At 39.4% G+C, this 19,936-nt stretch overlaps 3 protein-coding genes across 3 annotated transcripts; 1 reads left to right on the top strand and 2 right to left on the bottom strand.

Annotated features, from left to right (window-relative positions):
• Positions 1 to 4,203: 4,203 nt before the first annotated feature.
• Positions 4,204 to 7,428, bottom strand: LOC306758636 (gamma-crystallin N-A-like; the record flags this gene model as incomplete). The annotated part of the gene is made up of 4 exons (XM_079243974.1): positions 7,280 to 7,428; positions 6,833 to 7,081; positions 6,271 to 6,416; positions 4,204 to 4,339 (listed from the first exon to the last, which is right to left on the bottom strand). Exons 1-4 carry the CDS (start codon positions 7,298 to 7,300, stop codon positions 4,204 to 4,206), a joined length of 552 nt encoding a protein of 183 aa, XP_079100100.1. The 5' UTR covers positions 7,301 to 7,428.
• A 2,626-nt stretch (positions 7,429 to 10,054) lies between these two features.
• On the top strand, positions 10,055 to 10,904 carry ly97.3 (lymphocyte antigen 97, tandem duplicate 3; the record flags this gene model as incomplete). Its single annotated transcript, XM_079244268.1, has 3 exons — positions 10,055 to 10,103; positions 10,394 to 10,516; positions 10,798 to 10,904. 3 exons carry the CDS (start codon positions 10,055 to 10,057, stop codon positions 10,902 to 10,904), a joined length of 279 nt encoding a protein of 92 aa, XP_079100394.1.
• A 562-nt stretch (positions 10,905 to 11,466) lies between these two features.
• On the bottom strand, positions 11,467 to 19,048 carry LOC306758209 (GTP-binding protein Rheb). Its single transcript, XM_079243445.1, has 8 exons — positions 18,781 to 19,048; positions 18,009 to 18,080; positions 15,868 to 15,935; positions 15,686 to 15,768; positions 15,521 to 15,577; positions 15,389 to 15,436; positions 15,008 to 15,089; positions 11,467 to 12,272 (listed from the first exon to the last, which is right to left on the bottom strand). Exons 1-8 carry the CDS (start codon positions 18,830 to 18,832, stop codon positions 12,180 to 12,182), a joined length of 555 nt encoding a protein of 184 aa, XP_079099571.1. The 5' UTR covers positions 18,833 to 19,048; the 3' UTR covers positions 11,467 to 12,179.
• Positions 19,049 to 19,936: the final 888 nt, after the last annotated feature.

Below are 19,936 nucleotides of genomic sequence, written 5' to 3'. Positions count from 1 at the left end.
TGGTAGAGCTTTAAATAGATGCCCTAGTTTTGCAGTAACATGATACAATAAATTCTATTAAAATGCGTTTGCTCCAATTTCTCATTTCACCTCTACACAACATTAAATATTAAATATATACACATAAAGAAGCTAAAGTAGAACCGTATTATGGTAAACAATGCATCACTGAGGACATTATTCTTCTCAGAGAAGGTGCTTGGTTTTAAAAGTCCATATATTTTTATTAATTCCTAATTAATCCATGATATTAAAAAGGAATGGGTCACGGAGTTGAATGCAGACCCACTAATCAGGTCTCCCTGCCAACAGACAACCACCTTTAGAAGTATTTCTCTCAAAAGAGTAAAGATTAAAGTTCTTTTGCTCTGAGTAATTAGGTACACCTTCTTATCATTTTCCCATTAAGAAAAGAATGCTCACCTCCATTAGAGCAGGTAATCTATGTGTGTCACCATTGTTACAATAAGTATCTATGCAGCTTACTTGCAAAGCACTCACGACATATTTTCAAAGCCGAGGTCTTTGTGCAAAATAAAAAAATTCCTTTCTCACAAAGAGACAAGAATGACATAGTTGAAATATCATTAAGCTTTGCTTCACAAGTGCCGCCCTCCTTTTTCTCTGATCCAGACTAATGGCATGTTGGTAACACTCGGTCAATTGAAGCAGCAAATGTCCTAGGAACAGGGTTAGCTATAGGTAATCGTCCTTAAACTAGTGCCATTGAGTGTAACTCAAGACAAAGCATTTCCTCATTAAGCTATCATGTATTGACCCTGTAACTCAATAGAGGCCAAGACCGAAACCTTGTAAAGATAGATGTTCAGTTGTCATGACAGTTGCAAGAGAAAGCACATGAGTACTCATTAGAGGTCCAACGGTCACAACTAGGGAATGACATGTCAAGAAGGAGAATATTGGGAATTTGATGCAGTGGCACATATAAAACATGCTGCAACTGGGTTGCAAAATCCCAGTGAAGGGAGCCTATACCACTTGTCCAAAACATTAATATTTAATTGTGCACTGTATGATAAAGACTGGTGGACAAATTTGTTTCAGGTAGGAAAAATCCATTGTTAAAAAAATGTATTGTGATGGTTAAAAAGTGATAGAAAATATTCATGAAAGTATATTGGTCAGAAAAAAAAAAAAAAAAAAGGAGGGGTGGTAAAATATATATTTGCAGTAAAAAGCAGATCCTTAAAGATACGCTGTTTGTGACATTTTGTCTGCTGTTTCTGACAATAATATATCAAGTCAACATTTGCTGAAAAAGTAATGTTTCATTCATCAGTTATATTGATAATAATTGACTAAAAGAGCAGTTGCAAGGTCTTACTCTTCCCATAACAGTTAAAGGATGTGATTGTGTTCTGTAGGCTCACATTATTTTATTTTATTTTATTTTATTTTATTTTATTTTATTTTATTTTATTTTATTTTATTTTATTTTATTTTATTTTATTTTATTTTATTGTGTTGGTGACCTTTTGCTTATATTTACCTTTTTTTTTTTTTACCTCACTAGAAAGTCCTTGTGCTGGGCTCATTTCATCAAACATCACCATGTAGTTGCATTGTTGAGGCCACTCAGTGATAAATGATCCACACTTTATAAGGTGCCTTACAGTGAGTTTTTCACTTATCCATTCACACAGCACTTCTTATTTTATAATTGGGTTTACTATACAGTACAGTTCTTCTTTCTCAACAGTTGCATCCCGATGACCGTGTCGGCAATGTGGGAGATCGGCGTCTTTCCCATGGGCACATGTTAAGGATTAAACCACCAGTCTTCTCAATGGAAGACTGCTACTCCGATCATTTGAATCATTGGTGATATCCAGTCAAATCACAGATGATTGCTTCTGCTTGGAAGGTCTTGGGGGGGAAAAAAAAATCTTATCTCCTCAAAGCCTGCAAGAAAACATCATGAATGAAAATGACCACCACAAGGAAATGTGGTAAGAAAATAACCTGTTTTCAAACAATATTTTAGTTCTTCTTATGCTAAAGAAGGGAAGAAAAGTTACATCAACGCTTAATTTTTTTATTATCTGGAGAATTGAGATGTTAAATCTCATTTGATTTCTGGTATCTTAAGTCCAAACATATTGATGTGTGCTGCTCTTTGAAGCTCTCGCAGATGTACAACCCTGTGTTTTAATGGTTTGCGGCCACTTGGAGTCGAAAATGTGAAACGTCTAAGCTGGGGGCTCAGCGTTGTGAGAGCTAAACAGGAAAAGGAAAACGCTGGAAGCGAACTCGTTCACTTGATGTGAGTTGGCTCTTCTGATTCCTTACAAAGCATCGGCTCTCTTTGCACATGACACATGACTGGTGGGCTGCTCTTAGTTGTGTTAGTGCTGTTTCTTGTACTTTAAGGCGCATTCACACCAAGATAGTCTAGTAGACTTGGATGGCCCATTCTAATCATTTTGCACCTTTGTTTGGTTTGCTTTTAGATTTCACTTTACCTAACCAAACCCGCTAGTTCAAGGCTAGCCTCCTCAATTCGGCCCTAATCCAGCAATATTTCCATGTATCCTTGGGCTATACCGTGTCACACAGTTACAACTGCTGCACACTAGAGGCCAATATCCCCTGACATGACCACTGATTAGAAAATTTTGCTCAATCATTTGCCAGAGCTAAAGAGGGAGCCCTAAAAAAACAGTGGAGTCACAACAAATGTGTGCAGTCTTAAGGTTTTTGTTTTTGGTTTGGTTTTCTAACTAGTGCAGTTTTCTGCAGAATCTGTCCGGTATGAGCAGCAAGATATCCATCATGTCACTTCCTCTCTTTGGTGGACTGGAAAGTGTCTTCACTTTAGCTCTCTGGACCAGGATTCATTTCCAATCAAACCAAATCCCCATTTTTCAAGTGGACTAGAGTTCATTTGTTTGGTCCACATTGGAGTTCTCATTGCTCCAAGCAGACAGGATCATCTGTGGAAGTGGACTAGGATTAGTTTTAAAGGGACCAAACAGTGCCATTCACATCAGGATAATCTGGTAACTTGGTATAATTGAGTGGGGAAATCAGGAAAATTTAATTTGGTAGAATCACTCCGTGGAAAACAGAGGATACAAAGTTAACAAAGATTAGCTCTATGAAGCCATTCCAGGAAAGCATCGCTTCATTTCTGGTCTTTGTTTGTTTATTTGCTTTTTGTCCACTGTTTTGGCACTCACATCACAAGCATCTCCAACAAAACTGATTTGTGATCAAGTGTATGAAGCTTAGTCCAGCTGAGGTAACGTCAGTTTTTGTTTATGTGTCATTGTCCTCGGTGCAGTCATCTATTTCGTTTACATGATGGCTGCTGAATTTTACCAATGTTTTTACCTCATAACAAGGTCTGCAAATGAGTTAATTTAGTTGCACTATTGTCATTTAAACGAATGTATTGGGTTGTTATGATGTGTTCCTAGCTTGCAAAGCATGTATGAGATATTTTATGTGTTTGTGTGTTTTCCTCAGCGATGCTAAAAGTTTCCTTTTCAGAGCCCTGAGGTGAGTAACACAGTAAAATAGATAAATGACACTAGGTGGTAGCAGAGCTCCCTGGGGCAGGTGCACCTACACTGTCGACCTGTGCAATATCTTTCTTTTACTCTTGATTTATACACTGCATGTGGGGAGGACACACAGCTTCTGTTGTTCTGTGCTGACTGCTGAGCATCAGCTTGACTCCAAACTGGAGCATTTTCCTTTGTTGATTATTGAGCTGCGTTTTCTTCAAACCTTTGGGCCAGTTTATTTTTTTCCAAATAAATAAAATCCACACATACCTATTAATCAACGTCAGCAGCGTACCAAATTTCTCATATAACCTGGTAATGGATCCATTAGCATGAGGAAAAGTGCAGCACTTAAAGGTTTTCCACTTATAGCGTATAATAGAAGGCAATTACCTGAATAATAGCCCTGTAGGCATTTTTTTTTTTTTTTACAATGAAATATGATGGTTAAGTAGGAGGGGAAAAATGAAAATAAGATTGATAATGCTGTAGGATCACTACTTTATTTCAGCCTTTGAATAATTCAGTACAAAAATAAAACAACAAGCAGCTTCAAACATTTTCGTCAACTTTTATTATTCTACAGCTCCACTGAGTCAAAGAGAGATGATTTGACAGTGCGGCATGTTTATCCTCAGTGACTGATCTTTTTGCCACCAATGGTGAGGTAGCTTTAAAAGTAATTTGCCACCCTGCGAACAGACTGGATGTTGGGGTTCTCTGCCTGCCACTCCATGTGGGTGCAGTAGCTTCCCCTCTCCACGATGTACATGCGGCCACGATAGTTTGGCTCCTCGTACAGCACCCAGCTGTTTGGAGAGGACATAAAGTCAAATGCATGTGTTGAGATGGGAAATATCTAGTATAAGTCAGGTCTAGACTTCATTCATTTAAACTTACCAAGTTTTTAGTCTGACTGAATTTTATGAAAGAGAAAGAAAGATTGAAACATTATTTGGCCCTTCTTTTTTTTGTCCTTTAAGCAGGTGCTGACAGCGGTGAAGAGATGATAGAAATGCAAAATGGACTGCATCAAAAGCTTTCTGCTTAGCTTGAAGCCAAAGGCAGAGCAGTTCATGGTCAGTGCCTGAAAGCTGCAGACAGTCTATGCGCCTCTGAGCGTTTCTCATGTTGTTTGTGCGATTAAAAGTATTGAAAATTCCACATGAAAATCCCTCATTCAGCTTTTAAAGTGGTTTTGCCTTGATTTCTTTACAGAAATCCCTTTAACTTTCTGGGCTGCACGGTGGCGCAGTGGTTAGCACTGTGGCCTCACAGCTGGTTTGGTCAGTGGCCTTTCTGTGTGGAGTTTGCATGTTCTCCCCATGTATGCGTGGGTTCTCTCTGGGTACTCTGGCTTCCTCCCACCATCCAAAGACATGCATAGATAGGTTAATTGGTCACTCTAAATTGCCCCTAGGAATGAGTGTGAGCGTGAGTGTGGTTGTTCATCTCTCTGTGTCCTGCGATGGACTGGCGAGCTGTCCAGGGTGTACCCTGCCTGTCGCCCAAAGCCAGCTGGGATAGGCTCCAGCATCCCCGCGACCCTGAATTGGAATAAGCGGTTCGGAAAATGAATGAATGAATGAACTTTAACTTTCCTTCAATGGCTTTAGTTTGACTTTACATTTATTGTGTATTTTATGTGGAGGTGTCAATACGTAGTGAATGCATTCATTCATGTTATCTATAAGCAGTGGCAGTAGTTTCAGGTTTTTTCTGTGAAAACCAAATCCCCCATCTGGGATTTCCACTGTGAATAGTTTCCTTTTATAAGAACTGCTTTCCCCAGAACAGACAATCCCCACAGTAACTCTGTAACCTTACAATAAATTGTGTATCATATTTGATACACACAGTTTCTTAAAGCTTTTACATCACTTTATGGTAAAAACCTTGCCTAAAACAGAACTCTGATGCTTGTCTTCCGTTCCCCGGGTGGACACTTTTTGGACTACAATAATTTTGACACACTGAAGAGTAATAAATCTTATTTATATATATATTTACATTTATATTAAGTGTTGTTAATTGCTTTTCTTTACATTTTGTTAAAAGGGCAAATAAAGCCTCCAAATTAAAACAATAATAATAATAATGATATTCTATTAATTCTATCTTGGATGGGACTTTTAAAGGTTAAATTGTTCAGTTGTGTAAAACAGAGACTCCCTGAGGAAAGATGATGTGTTTAAGGTGATGGCCCCCAAATTAAAAGGTTTTAAGTCTGACTTTACATTCATGCATGTTGCATAAAGTCCCCGACGCCTCCCTTTACAACATCTTCACCACATTTTTTTTTAGATAATAGCAGCGTTCCATGGCTGCAGATATCATGGACATAATATTAATTGAATTATTTGAAATATTAACTTCCCACAGGAGAAGCAGAGGCCTGGTGTGCATGGACTGACTGTACAACCTTTAATTGTACAAACAAAAGCATTTGTATGAAATTGGTTTGAACTTTTTTGTCTGTTTGCACATTGAACAAAAACTATCTGTGAAATAACCCAGAGTTCTGAGCTGAATGATATCAGATGCAGCTGTGTTTTGTGGAAAGATGAGCAGTTTTTGCAGCTGTTTTTGCCTCCTGAGCTGGTTGTGCAGAGAAGAAATCTGCTACTTATAACTGAAGTATTTCAGTATGAAAGTGCCATGTAGCAGTCATATTTAAGATTTGTTTTAAAAGTGCTAAATGCATCAGTGAAACATCATTTATGACCAGAGAGATACATACGCTCCGTCTCCATACACCTTGATGGAGTTGATACAGTTCTTGGTCAGGCCTCGTGCTTGCAGAAATGGACAGTCGTCACACAGCTCCACACACTGGCCGGTAAAGTTGTCTCCCTCGAACATCTCCATCCTGTAGTGCTCTCCGTGCTGGGGAGGAAAATGGCATGCATGCTCGCTGAGTCATAGCAGCAACGATCGGCTTCACCTCTCTGCAAACGACCAAGGCTGTCTCCTTTATGTGACCGAGGCTGCTTTGTGTACACGCCTATAGAAATGTTAAGCGTTGAATGCGGAGGATGTTATCTATAAGTCATGTTCTATTTCTGAAATCCAGCAGTACTGTAGCTTCCTTCCAGCTGAAAATGTCAGTTTGTTATGTGAAAAAGTGTAAGGTGGAAAAGTGTGTTTTTTGCAGCAACATCATTCCTGCATCAATACACATATTAATAATGTCATTTTTATTTTCTTTGAAACTCTGATGTGACTAAATGAGGCCAAACCCATGCCGGGCTGCCATTTTTTTTATAACCAAATATTTGTCTGCCCCTGGGTCTCAGTCTTACCATCCTGATTGGTCTGCAGGAGCCCATGTGATCATTATGGGCATTCCAACGCTGGAATTCAGGGTACTCTCCATGCTCCAGAATATACTGCTGGCCCTTGAAGTCTGGGTGGTCGAAGCAGACAAAGGCCCCGCTCTCCACGCGCACAGAGTTGACCCTGTTCATGAAGCCACGATCCTGGAAGTTATCGCAGTCGCTGCAGATCTCCAGCTTCCTCCCCGTAAAACATTTTCCCTCATAGAACACAATCTGTTTCCATAACAACAGTGAAGACACCATGAAAATGCAGCAAACATGTTTCCTTTGCTATTTAACAGTCAGAAATATTTGGAATGGACATAAAAGACTAAATTATTGTGATGACTTTGTGATGGACTTTTGTTTGTGAGCAGCCTGCAAAGGTCTGGGAAAGGTTTACTGTGACTGCATTCTTGTTGTGGTACTCACCTTTCCTGAGTACTGAGACATTTTCCACTCTTAACTCTTCGAAAAATACTCACACAGTCTAAGAGTGGAAAAATTTGGACTGCCAGATATATATGGCCGAACGAGAGAGTGGTGGTATCGCGAGCTGGAGGCAACAAAAGCCCAACAATGGGGGGGTTTAGACATTTTGCTTCATGGACAGTTTCCCTTACATGTGCCAGTGCTGATATTGGAGTTTGCCTCCAAAGGAGACGACACAACAGGGTGGGAGAGATTTAGCTTTGATTGGGCTTTGTCAGGGGCTGCGGAGCAATATTTGGGTTGTGTCCAGACGAGGAGAGATGAGGAGGAAAACAAACACAGGGAGGGAAAGTTAAACCAGAGGTGAAAGGACAGGAATGATTCAAATAATAAACTTTCCTTTGGCAGGGAACAGCAGGGAGGTGTGGTTCAAGTCAGTGTCAGACTACTTATCTAAGGCCAGGGGTTTAACGGCAGCAGGGCGAAGAGGGCAGTCTTACACGAAAGCTGTAAGTCCTCCTGTTTCTCTTTAGCAATCCATTGCTGTTGTTTCCTTGCCACTGATCTACAGATGATCCCTGAACTACGCATGTAGAGCAGGTGGCAAAGCAAATGCATCTTTTTTTATAAGCATGTTATTTAAGCAGGTTAAATAAAGCAGGTTAAATAAAGCTGGCATGCAGTGATGAACAGATGTGCAGCTGTTGCACAGATTTGCACGGCATGTATGTGACCTGTTCATCTTCTATGAGGCTCCTGTACTGGTCCTGATTTAAGCTTCTATTTGAAATAACAGTTTAAGGAGAGGTGAGAAATGTGGGATAAATTGCAGCAATTCATTTTCCCAGACAGGGAATCTGAGCAGAACTGTTTTGTTCACATGGAGGAGACCTCTGCTTTTCTGGTTTTATCACATCATTTATATGGTGTTTACAGGCCATGATCTATGCATGTGCAGACAAATGTGATCATCCGCAATAAGATTAATTACAGTCATGTATTTGAGCAGCATTTTTACAGTTTTTTGGGGCTTTTCTGTTTGCAGCTTTGCAACAAGTTACAGCACTTCCTTTCATTATACTTACTGTACTGCAAAAGGCTTGAGTCACCCCTCATGTCTTTGTGTGTTACCTCCAAGGAGACAGATCTTCTGGTATGTTTTTTAGTGGTCTCTCAATTTCAGTTCCGACACTGCTCCTGAACATTTTTAGAGAATCATCCTTTTTCTTTTCATTTTCTTCATGAGGTCACCTAAAACTGACCTGTGAATAATTCATGCATAAAAAGAAATAAAGGTAATTTGTGGATCTGCATCAATAAAAAAAGAGAAAGAGAAAGGCAAGGATAATGTCATTTGTCAGAAATAAAATGACTTTTTTTTTTACACTACCAATTGGATTCCCTTCAGATCATCAGCTGAAAACTTGGCATGGTTCAGCAGTAGCTTGTCCTGAAAAAGTTTGAGTAAACTGGACAAGTGGTGGGCACAAACACAAAGCCGAGAGAAGTATGTATAGCAGATGAACAGTAGCAGTAAAAAATCCTGCAATGACCTGACACAAGACCTGAGGATGTCTGTGGACCTTCTGTTGGGACATGGATTCAGTAAAGCCTTGTACAAAATAGGGTGACTGGTAATAAGCCATGCTTATGGAAAGAAAACAGGGAGATAAAGCCTGAAGTATACTGAATGACACATGAACTAAAAGGAAAATTAGTGGCAACAGGCCTTTAAATCCTCCACAGAGCCCAATTCTCAACATTATTAAAGCAATGTGAGATTATCTTTTAAGGGAATTTAACAAAAGGCAGCAATGTGCTATGAAGGACTTCAGGAAGTCCTTCAGCATGAACCATTACTTAACACCTCCTAAAGAAATGTTTTCTTTAGGAATTCAAGCTAGCTTAGTTGGGTAATATTGACTTACATGCTTGTTAAAACCATAAAAACATATTTTGTCTCATACAATATATTATAATCATGCTCAAATCAAGTCCGACTTCATATTTGTTTCAATCAATCAACCTAGGATCTATCTATAGTATCTAGATAGTTATCTGGTGATAATGCTGATTTAAGGGTTAAAGGTGTGCCACCTTATACGTGTCACACATAATCCACCCAAAGCAAACAACCAGTCAATTTGACTAATGTGCATTTGTCTTCTTAACACACTAATGTAAAGCTTTACTTGAGCTGGATATCAGTGTGTGCATTACTTTTTGGAAATCCTCACATCAGACAAAAGGTGAACTGTTCTTGCATAATCCACTGGGAAACCATAACCCCTGAACACAGTGTACCCAAGGCCAGTTTGCTAATAAGCAAATAGACTAGGCAGGGATATGGGATGCACACTTGGCACTTGAGAGGACGTTACCATGGCAAAACAAAGTATAAGAGAGTATAAAAAGACAGAACATGAACACATAATTCTCTGGCATCCATTGAAGTGGACATATCAGTGAGGTATGTGCATGCGAAACACCGCTTTTTGGTACATACAGTTATCTACTTTGTGTGTATTTAACCCTGTTTGGTCTTTTCGAAATCAGGTTAATAGTGTCAATATGAAATCAGTGTCAGTTTTTATTTTAAATTAAGTGTTAACTTTGCTTAGTGCTTTAAAATGATGGGGTGCTCACCTATACTAAGATTTTACAGACTTTCATCAAGTTTAGTTTCATTGATTCCCAGCCGTATAATCTGGAGAAATTGTGTATGTTATCATATCTGTGCTTTATCTGCTGCAGGCTGCAGTACTGAACGAAACAATGAAGCTGTTGGTCTTGGTTTTCACTGTCGCCCTGCTGTTTACAGCTGGTGAGTCTGTCACTCATTCTCCACTGTATAAACACAACGTCTGCTGCTGTGCAACAGAAACATGTATCTTCTCTTTTAGCCTTTCTAACAATGCAGTTTGGGCAAACTTGTCAGAAGCTTAATTTTTTTTTTTTTCCCTATCAAATCAGATTGTTTTGAAATAAAACACATAAAAACAACAAAGAAATGGATTCATATGTGATGATCAAAAGACATTAACAAAGATTGTAATAAAGAAAAGTTGACACATTTATTAAGAATATAAATGTGAAATATGACCTTTTGTTTAGGTGAGGCCCTAAAATGTCACCGTTGTGTCCCAAGAACGGCTGGAGGCAACTGTGAGCTCAGTGTAGAGACCTGTAAGCCGGAGAAGGATTCCTGCGCTACAGCCAAGTTCCTCAGAGAACCATGTGAGTTAACAGAAATACTAATAAAAACATGTTGATCACTCCCTCGTGTAACATATGAGACCCACAAAATATTTCAGAGGTAACTTTTAGTCAAAAGAAAAGGGAAGTAAGAAATTTTTACATGCATACAGATAAAACAGAAATATTTACTGTATTTTCTAAAGAGCATGTAACACACAGAAACCAAATAAAACTTTGGAAATTGGGTGAATCAGGCTGAATCAAAATTAGCTTCCTCTTGCATGAAAAAAACCCTACTTTTTCTCATTTGATTCTCTTAGATGGCCGTTATCAGAAATGCATGGCTATGTCAGACTGCCAAATGCTGAAGATGAACGCCTACATTGATATGAACTGCTGCACCGAAGACATGTGCAACACCTTGTAAGATCCCCAGTCAAAGAAACGTAGTTCTGTAGTGGAGGCTGAGCCAGTCACTCAACCCCCAATGACTCCTGCAGCAGAATGCAACCGCTGCAGGCTGGTGTCGGGTACAAACATGAAAGCAGCTATTTTAAGGGGGGGAAAAAAATGTATTTCCTTTGCCTTTTCCCTGGTGAATTAAAGAGTTTGTGAAAGACATTGTGTGCCTACTCTGTTATTCCCAAGCATTAAAATCTGTGGGGTTTATTATCCAGGTGTAAAAGATGCATGCCTCCAATTTGTTGGTGCAAATGGTGCATATCCTTTCCATTCCTTAAACAAAGATAACAGTATTTATTATGCAACAAAGACATAAAACAAACATAAATGATAAAATGTGTATCATCCCTGTGCTTTTTTTTTTTTTTTTTTTTTTTAACCTTTCTTCTTCTGTTTTGAAGCACAGAGGATAAGATGATCAAAAAACAGGTTTTGCTGTATTTTTTCAGTCACTAACTTGGAAAACACTTATTTATACAGAAAAGTGCCAACAAATAAACTTATACTCAATAATTCACAAACCAGCATACATAACCACTTTTTGCTTTAATGATTACAATCAAAAACATTTTCAACATTAGAAAATGGATGCAGTTTCTTTATTTTTTTGGCTGACAGTAACCGCTATGAAACAAACTGAGGGACAGAGAGGATTTGCGAGGTGATGAAGTAGAAAAAAGAGCTGAATACTGGAGGGCCCTAAACAGCATGATGTATCAGAAGAAACGTTTGTGTTTGCCAAAAGAGGGTATCCATGGCAAACAAGACAATTCTCTTATTTTGGGTTATTTAAAAAGCCCGTAGCTGATATGGAAGCTACGCGATGACAAGCTAAGATGCATCAAGCCACTACTTCAGTATATCTGCTCCGAGTTACACGTGTCGCCACTGACGAGGAAACTTTTTTTCTGATACATCAGCTGTTTTTCTGTTTTGCATCAGTGCTGAGCACAGGGATGAAGGGGTGGATTGTGGGAACTTTAAGAAATGTTTACCACCACTCATCCTTTTTTTTTTCTGTCAAACACATGAAAAAAAAAACAAAAAAAAACAAGGATGACAGAAGGGAATTGGAAATACAGATAAATAACAGTGGAGTCAGAGCCATAAATAGACAATATTGGATATTTAGGACCCTGGGGGGGAGGGGTAGAGTCAGCTGAGGTGGAGGAGAACTGGCAGCTAGCCTTCAAGTAACGGGATATCCCAGTGCAGTGTCCTGTGTGTTGATTGGGCGGCTCTACATCATGGAGCAGGATGTTTTTCCCGGCTGAACGCTGCCATCCATCTTTTCTGCCTCCAGGATCATCCTACGGAAAACCTCCACTGCCGTCTGAAAGAGACGCAACAAACAAGTGCTCACACACGGGAAAATGTCACACGCTTCATTCACATCACTTTGAACCTTCAACGTCCAATGGAGCCTCTCAAGCTTTCAGTAACAACGGAGATGTCTTTGTTTATAAGCCGCTGCATCCAGCCGCTGCATCCAGCCGCTGCATCCAACTCCTGCATCCAGCCGCTGCATCCAACTTCTCTCAAAGCTAATTCCCTGACTTCCTGAATATAAGAACTCCTACCTTGAAAGTAAAGTGCCATTGAAGAAGTGTTTTATCTTTATTCTTGCATTTTTAAATATTTTGACACTATTGCTGATTTTTGTTTAAAATGGATACGTTTTCTATGTCTTTAAATATATTTTTTAAACTTTCTCCTTTCAAATATTTTGTTTTCTGCATTTCTATTTTCTATTGGATTTTTTAGTGAAGCTTTTCTAATTTTGACTAAGACTGGTGAAAATAATGTTTTAGAAAACTATTTTGGAAACTGAAATGTGAAGTTTTCAGCTCTTCTTCACACTCTCTTTGAGAGAGCACAAATGTCTTTTAAGTCTATTAAACATCTGCTGAATCCTTAGTTCCCACATGGCCCAACTAAGACAAATGTAAATTTTAGATTCAAGGTAAAGTTAATGCAAACCCACCAGAATGCACCAGATAATAACAGCCAGTTAATCCGACACTAGCTGCATTTTCCTCTGCGCTGCTGTGTGTCAGGTAGACAGAACTTCCAAGATGAAAATGAACACAGAGAACAGTGAATAGCGTGTGCTTTGATGCGGAGGATAAACTTTTGAACCATTGTGCATCGCCGGCTTTTTGTCCAATCAAAAGCAGGAAACCCAACGCAGACGAGCACAGACCAGCAGCGCTTAAGAACACAGACTGTGTGGGCGTCTTCAAGCACACCTGCTGCTGTTGTGGTTCATGTAGCTGCAGCAGCGTAAAGTGCTTTACAGCTTGCTGAAGTGGGATTTAAAATCCAGAGCTCGGTGACGGCTAAATTCACCGCAAGCCAGTCACATGATCGGAGTCATCGCTCTAAAACAGCTGATGTGCGGAACAGCATGGTACAACGATGCAACGGTGTTTCCACTCAAGAAATCTGGTGCATCTGCAGCAGTTTGTCCCATGAACACAACGCAGCTTGCTACTTGTGCCAAGGAAACCATTAACACGCAGGATTGATGCATCACCCGAGTCAGAACAACCCCGTATTGATCGGTTTAGTGCAGCGACTTCATGTTATTTGATAAATGCAAACATAGTGGATGGTTGTGTGTCATGGCAACGTGCGCTTGTGCGACACCACTCACAAGAGAAGCTGGAGTTTCATCCATGTGTGTACTGATGACTTCAGGGATTTAATGCAGGTTTCGTTAAATGTAAAACATCAGTCGACAATGGTAATGATAAATAATTGGTAATAATCACTTTACGCTGATTTATAAATCAATACAACCAGCTTTACTGTCTTCAAGACACTTTAAATGTTTAATGCTGATTTAAATCGATCCACTGGCTGAATTTTATGTTGTTAAATAATTTTCTGTCAGCACTATGCATTTAGACGCCTCTGCTGATGAAATCACCTCAGTGAGAACAGACTAATGTTAAAACAGGTCGAAGACACAGGTTGTGACATTTCTCATTTCATGCACTGGTCATTTTACCGTCTTACACCTTCGACAGCACGTGATGGACTAGTGATGAGTGGTTAGTTAGCATCTTAGTGACAGATGAAGACTAAAATCCTTCTGCAGATGTGAAGTAGTGTTGATTGTTGAGCCCAAACCTCTGCACAGTCTGAGTTTATTAAACTTTACCACATGATACATAAAAATTAGTTATAAACTGACTAAGGCAGTGCTTACAAAGCTATTGTCTGGAGCGCACAATGCTCCCAGTATGAGTATGGAGTTTGCAATAGTCTCCTTGTTTGTCAGTGGGTTTTCTTCTCCCATAGTCAGAAGGCACATATGCAAGCTTAACTGGTTAATCTAGACTGACCATAGGTGTGTGTGTGTGTGTGTGTGTGTGTGTGTGTGTGTGTGTGTGTGTGTGTGCATGAATGGTTGTTCGCCTCTCCTGTGTTTGGCCTAAAAAGGACTGGCGACCTCCGCAGGGCGCACCCTGCCTCCGTCTCTGTATACCCACCCCGGCTAACCTAAACTGTCTGAAGATGATATTGACAAAGCGGATTCCCCATGAACTGATGGCAGAGACAGCTGGAAGTGGAAAATATCCTGAAATTGGTCACAAATTGCGAGTCGAGCTGAAGAAAATTCAGGATTCAGCACAATAGCAACTCTTGTTTAGCCATTCACTACATTTTTAATCCTAGTCGATTAAGAAGAACCATTTCATGAACCATCCACCCATCTTCTTTTCCTTTAGAAGGTCAGAGGCAGAACATTTAGGGCAAAAGGTTTCATTTTAGTTTAAACTTTTTTTGATTAAACCAAACAAAATATGAATCCAGAAAAGACCAATATAATCATTGCAATCTGTTTCCCTCCGGACCTGTGTCAGTGTAGATACTTTCCTTGCCACAGTTTAGTCCTGCACCCTGCTTTCCCCACTGTTCACATCAGCAACATCAGCTGCAGAGCTCACACAACCTTTCCTTTTTACTCTGCATTTAAAAAACTCTGTAATAAAGCAACTAAATTTGACTAAAAAGTTTGGTTAAAACAGTCCTGTGAGGGGGATAAGACGCAAATATTACCTGGTTCTCTTTAGCTGAGGACTCCATAAAGGCTGCGTTCCAGGATTCAGCTAATGCTTTTCCCTCTTCACAACTGATTACTCTGTAGTGTAAAAAAAAGAAAAAACAAGTGTAGCCATAGTAATGAAAACATCTGTATGAATTCCATTGAATAGGTTTTGTGAATGGTGAATCTGCTACAAAGGTTCAAGGTTCATATCATTCAAATGGAGCATATTATAACTGCTGCTGACATCAACCCCGCTCTGTTTCAGCTTCGTGTTTCCAGAGCAGAAATAATAACATAACTGCTAACATAAACAGCGTTCTGACACACATGCATGCATAGCTCCTTTCTATAGTAAGCCCAAAGAAAACCAATTTCATAGTACGAGGACATACCGCTCCATATGTAGGTCATTCTTGTTCCCGACGAGCATAATTGGAACTCTGCATTGAGAGGAGAGTCATTCATGTATATTAAAAATGCCTTGAACTTACTTGAAGGGCAGAAAGAGACGAAGTTTCACTTACTGAACTTTCCCCACCATGTCCAACAGTTTTTCGTGGATAACCTGTACAACTTCAAAGCTGGAAGAGACGAGAAAAAATGTCACTTTTTCAACATTCAGCCCGAATCCTTGTGCAGCTCTGCAGATACTTGGGCTGCTTTCAAGCAGGAGAGGTGTGAGCCTGTACCTTTTATTAGATGTAACCGAATAGACCAAAATGTAACCGTTGATGTCTATGGAGTATGTCTGAGGGAAAATGGAGTACTCATCCTAGAAAAGATTTTGCAAAGTGAAAAAAAATTAATGTTAATAGACATTTTTACATGAAAACCAACGAACCAATCACAGGCTGAGCGCAACGAGCCATACCTGTCCTGCTGTGTCTACCAGCTGAAGGTGGTACTCTTGTCCATTTATTGTGATCATTTTAGTAAAAGCTGCAATTAGAAGAAAAGATGGATTAGGAATGAAACAGAAATTACGAAGCAGAGCTTTCAATGCAAGGTGAAAGAGTACATATAACAACAAATACATCTTCTGTACTCTCTGTCCACTCGACATTTCAAGCCATAACTCAATTAAAGATCCAGTTTGATACCACAGAGTTCATTCAGCGCAGGACTGTCAATATCTGTCTGTAGAGGAGTCTCATTATCTGTCCCAGGATGCAGGAAGTCCACGGTCTACAGCATCTCGCTGATCATGCTGACATGACTTTATGTTAAGTGGCCGGGGATTATTTATAGATACAGACAACCCGGCCGAGAACCGCAGGGTGGTAAATGTGAGCGAACGTGTCAGGGGAAAGAGAAACAGCCCGGAAAAAAAGTTTTGACTCAAGACTCTGGAGCGTCTGGGATCATTTGTGCTCAGGTGGTTGATGAATTACTGCACATTCTCCTGCAAGTCCTGCAAAAAAACACGCTGTCAAAAGTGCGTTCAAGCAAGTTCCCCTCTGTATGTGGAAGACGTCCAGCCGTGCACCACAGAAAATTCAAGTTTCTCAAACGAAGTTTCTCTCTTTCTGTTGCCTTTTCTGTCTGGAAGTGTGGAAACTGGTGAAATCAGCTGGCGGACTATTTCAGCACGTTGTTTTCGGAGAGAACATTGCACCCTGCTGGGTAACAACAGAATCTTGTGATTTACTGTCATTCAGTCAAGTCTCACGAAGACAAGAAGAGTCTTTCAGATTTTTAGCATGTTACAGTTAACATTCAACCCCGGAATAAAAAGAAGGTGTCAGCTGAGGATTGATGACAAGCCTGCAGGCTTGATTCTCCTACAAGACAGCCTGAAGGACAGAGACCTAAAGTTTCACTCAGACTTAAGAGTTTTTCAGATTTATAATATGTTATAATATAGTATGTTACAGTTAACAGATATTAATGAAATAAATGACTGTTGAATGAATGAATAAATGGACTTTAGGGACATGGATGTGTTCTGATTTTTATTTATTGTTGTGTGCTTACATGGCCATTTAGAAACATTCCTAGTTGTTTTATTTTACTCTTATTTGTCATTTTAAAATGCAACGGCTCTGTTTTCTGTCATTAAATGAAAAATAGGAGCCACTTCATACAAGAAAACATGCTGGAGTATTTCTGTTGAAAATCATGTTGTGGTTCTCTCTCTGCTTGTGAGAGTTTTAAGCTTTGGTCAGAAATTATCATAATCATCTTGGAAAGGAATCAGAGAAAGCATGACAGAGATTTTTTTTTGCCTTTGTAAGACAATGAAATACTTGTTTGCTTACTGAAAAATACAAAAATATATTTCCAGTAGTAGTTGTCCTGGTTTTGGTCACGCCAGCATTTAGTCTTATTCTGTTTATGTAAATCTTTATTATTTACAGTCAACAATGTTTAGAAAGAACAGATTACCCAGACTTTCCAAAACCAGGATATTTATATGGGCTGTGTTAGTTCATAAGAAGGAAACTATCACAGTCATTAAAGAATGTAGATGGAAGCTTTACAAAAGAAAAAGAAAAAAAAAAAGCTTATGATTTCATTTAGATGCCATTCAGTAATAATGGTTTGAACCATTTGTTCACTTGTATTTACTACCTTTTACAGTGATAAGCATCATAAATCTCAACCAGGTCATGGGAAGTGTTGAAACAGAAGGCAGGTGTCCTTCTACTTCTCAACCTTCATTTAAACTAAAGAAACCTACAAGAGGCGAAATATCTTCAAAAGCAAAGTAAAGAGGTGCAGTTTTCTTTTGTTGAAGCTCTTGGAATAATTTATTATAAGGGTCCTTTGCAAGAAATCAAATACTGAACATGCACTTCTGACAAGTATGTAGTTTTCCTTTAAAACCCGATCTGAGATTGTTCAATCTCTGCAGTAAAACAATAACATGTCATGTTCAGTTCAAAATCACACAAGATTCACTCACACCAGTACAGGAGAGGGTTATCACCTCAGTGAAAGTTTCCTGAGGAATACACAGCTTGTACTGCAGCCTAAAGAAAAGATGTGACAGCTCATGAAATCCCAACTTACTGTTTTCTATTGTTGGGTCATATGAATCCACGAACTGGCCTTCCACAAACTGAATTGTCAAGGAGGACTTTCCTGCAAAATACAAATAATGATGATAATAATAATGAGAAATAGTAACATGTGACGAGGTTATGAGGTGGCACAGCTACATGAGGAAATCCTCTAAAAGGAAAACGAAGCAGAAAAGAAAAAAAAAAATCTAAAAAAACAAAACAAAACAAAAAAATGCTGCTATCATGGAAGATGTTTCAACAAATACAAGCATCCTCTTTATGGGCAGCTGCATGAGAGGTTTAGTCCTTACTACAGGCATGCTGCCCTTTAATCGCGCTATCTTTGAGTGCCATCTTGCCATCCTCAACATCCTCTCAGTGCGTACAAATTGTGCTTTGATTTCAGATGTGATACAGACCACGCAGCGATGAGTCACTGGACCGTCAGGCCTGTACATGCCACTAACATGGCTCCAGGGTTAGGGTCACGGATGGAAAGCCATCCATACGAGCAGTAAACGGGAAAATAGATTCGAGGCCTACGAAAACCACAAGGCCAGGTCTCACCTGGAGGCGCTCATTCTTTCGTTCAGAAACGCTGCCTGACATATCTTGCTCCCCACAATTTAAGTCTATTATAGGAGGCGTAAACCGTTCGCATAATGGACTTAAAACTCACTCGAGAGGCCGCTTAAATGTTCCCTCACCGTCCCATCCGAGGACACGGAGGAGTCATTCCCACAGCAAACCTCAATTTGCTTCGTTTTCTAGTCACTTACCTACGGATCTGTACCCGAGGATGGCAATTTTTCGTGATTTCGGCTGCGGCATGTTTCGTCCTGGTTATCGCATCCAGTCCTCGGGGTCTACCGCAACCTCCAACCGGAATGGCATCCAAATTCAAAGGACTTAGAGATCCGTCATACAGTCTCCAAATGACGACGTGAATTATTATCCTTTAGTCTGTTTGTGAGGAATTCTACTGTAAAACCCCTGATTTTCAAAATGTGATTTCAGGTTATATGAAAAAAAAAAAAAAAAGCATGGAGTATCTATAGATCTACAATAACTGCGTCACTCCCCTTTGCAATGTAATGAATTAGTAATTACTGCTCCGCTCTGATTGGCTACAATTAGAGTAGAGGTGGGCCTAAATGGTCTTTGTGGCATTCTGATTGGATAATCTAGCTGTTCATCAAGCGGTGGCATCTTAATTCTGAATTGTGATAGGCTGCGACTCCCTCCATGACGAGCTGGGTGGCCGGATGCAATGTCATTCATATCTTTAGGGTTAGGGAGCAGTGATACAGACTCTGACTGATGAAGACGCCATTCTTTTTAATCAGCTGTAGTAGCTCTGCAGTGACCTCGTAAAGACTTAAGAGTAGGATTATGAGCCAAGGAGTGGTTACAATAACCATTTAATTGTAAAAATTTCTACAAATTGACAAGATAGTCCTGCTAATCATTACACAGAGTAATGGAAAAAAAAAACTAACAAAAAACAATTAGATAATAGTAAGAGTTTGGCCCTGAGATGTAAACACAAGAAGAAAACCTATAATGTTTACTAAACACAAGACAACAGGAAAAATTATTACCCTTACACACACACACACACACACACACACACACACACACACACACATTCACACAAAAGGAAAGTATAATAGAGCGCTCTCCAAACTTACAGCAAGAAATCATAAATAACTACAGCAGGTCAGAAAATAAAACTGTGAAATGTTTTGTTTTCAAATGCTGAAATGTTGCTGTTGTCCATAAGTTTAATTCATTTTTCATTTTTGTTGGATTTTCTTATTTAATGTGATTGTTTTTGTTTTGTGTTTTTATTATGTGGGTCTATTTTGTTCAGCAGGTGAAGGTGCTTGGCTGCCAATGTCTTTACTTGAAACATGGGATTTTAATTCAGGTCTA

Source organism: Telmatherina bonti (assembly GCF_933228915.1).
Source record: "Telmatherina bonti genome assembly, chromosome: 7".
NCBI classification, from domain to species: domain Eukaryota; kingdom Metazoa; phylum Chordata; class Actinopteri; order Atheriniformes; family Telmatherinidae; genus Telmatherina; species Telmatherina bonti.
This window is presented reverse-complemented; position numbering and strand designations above follow the sequence as displayed.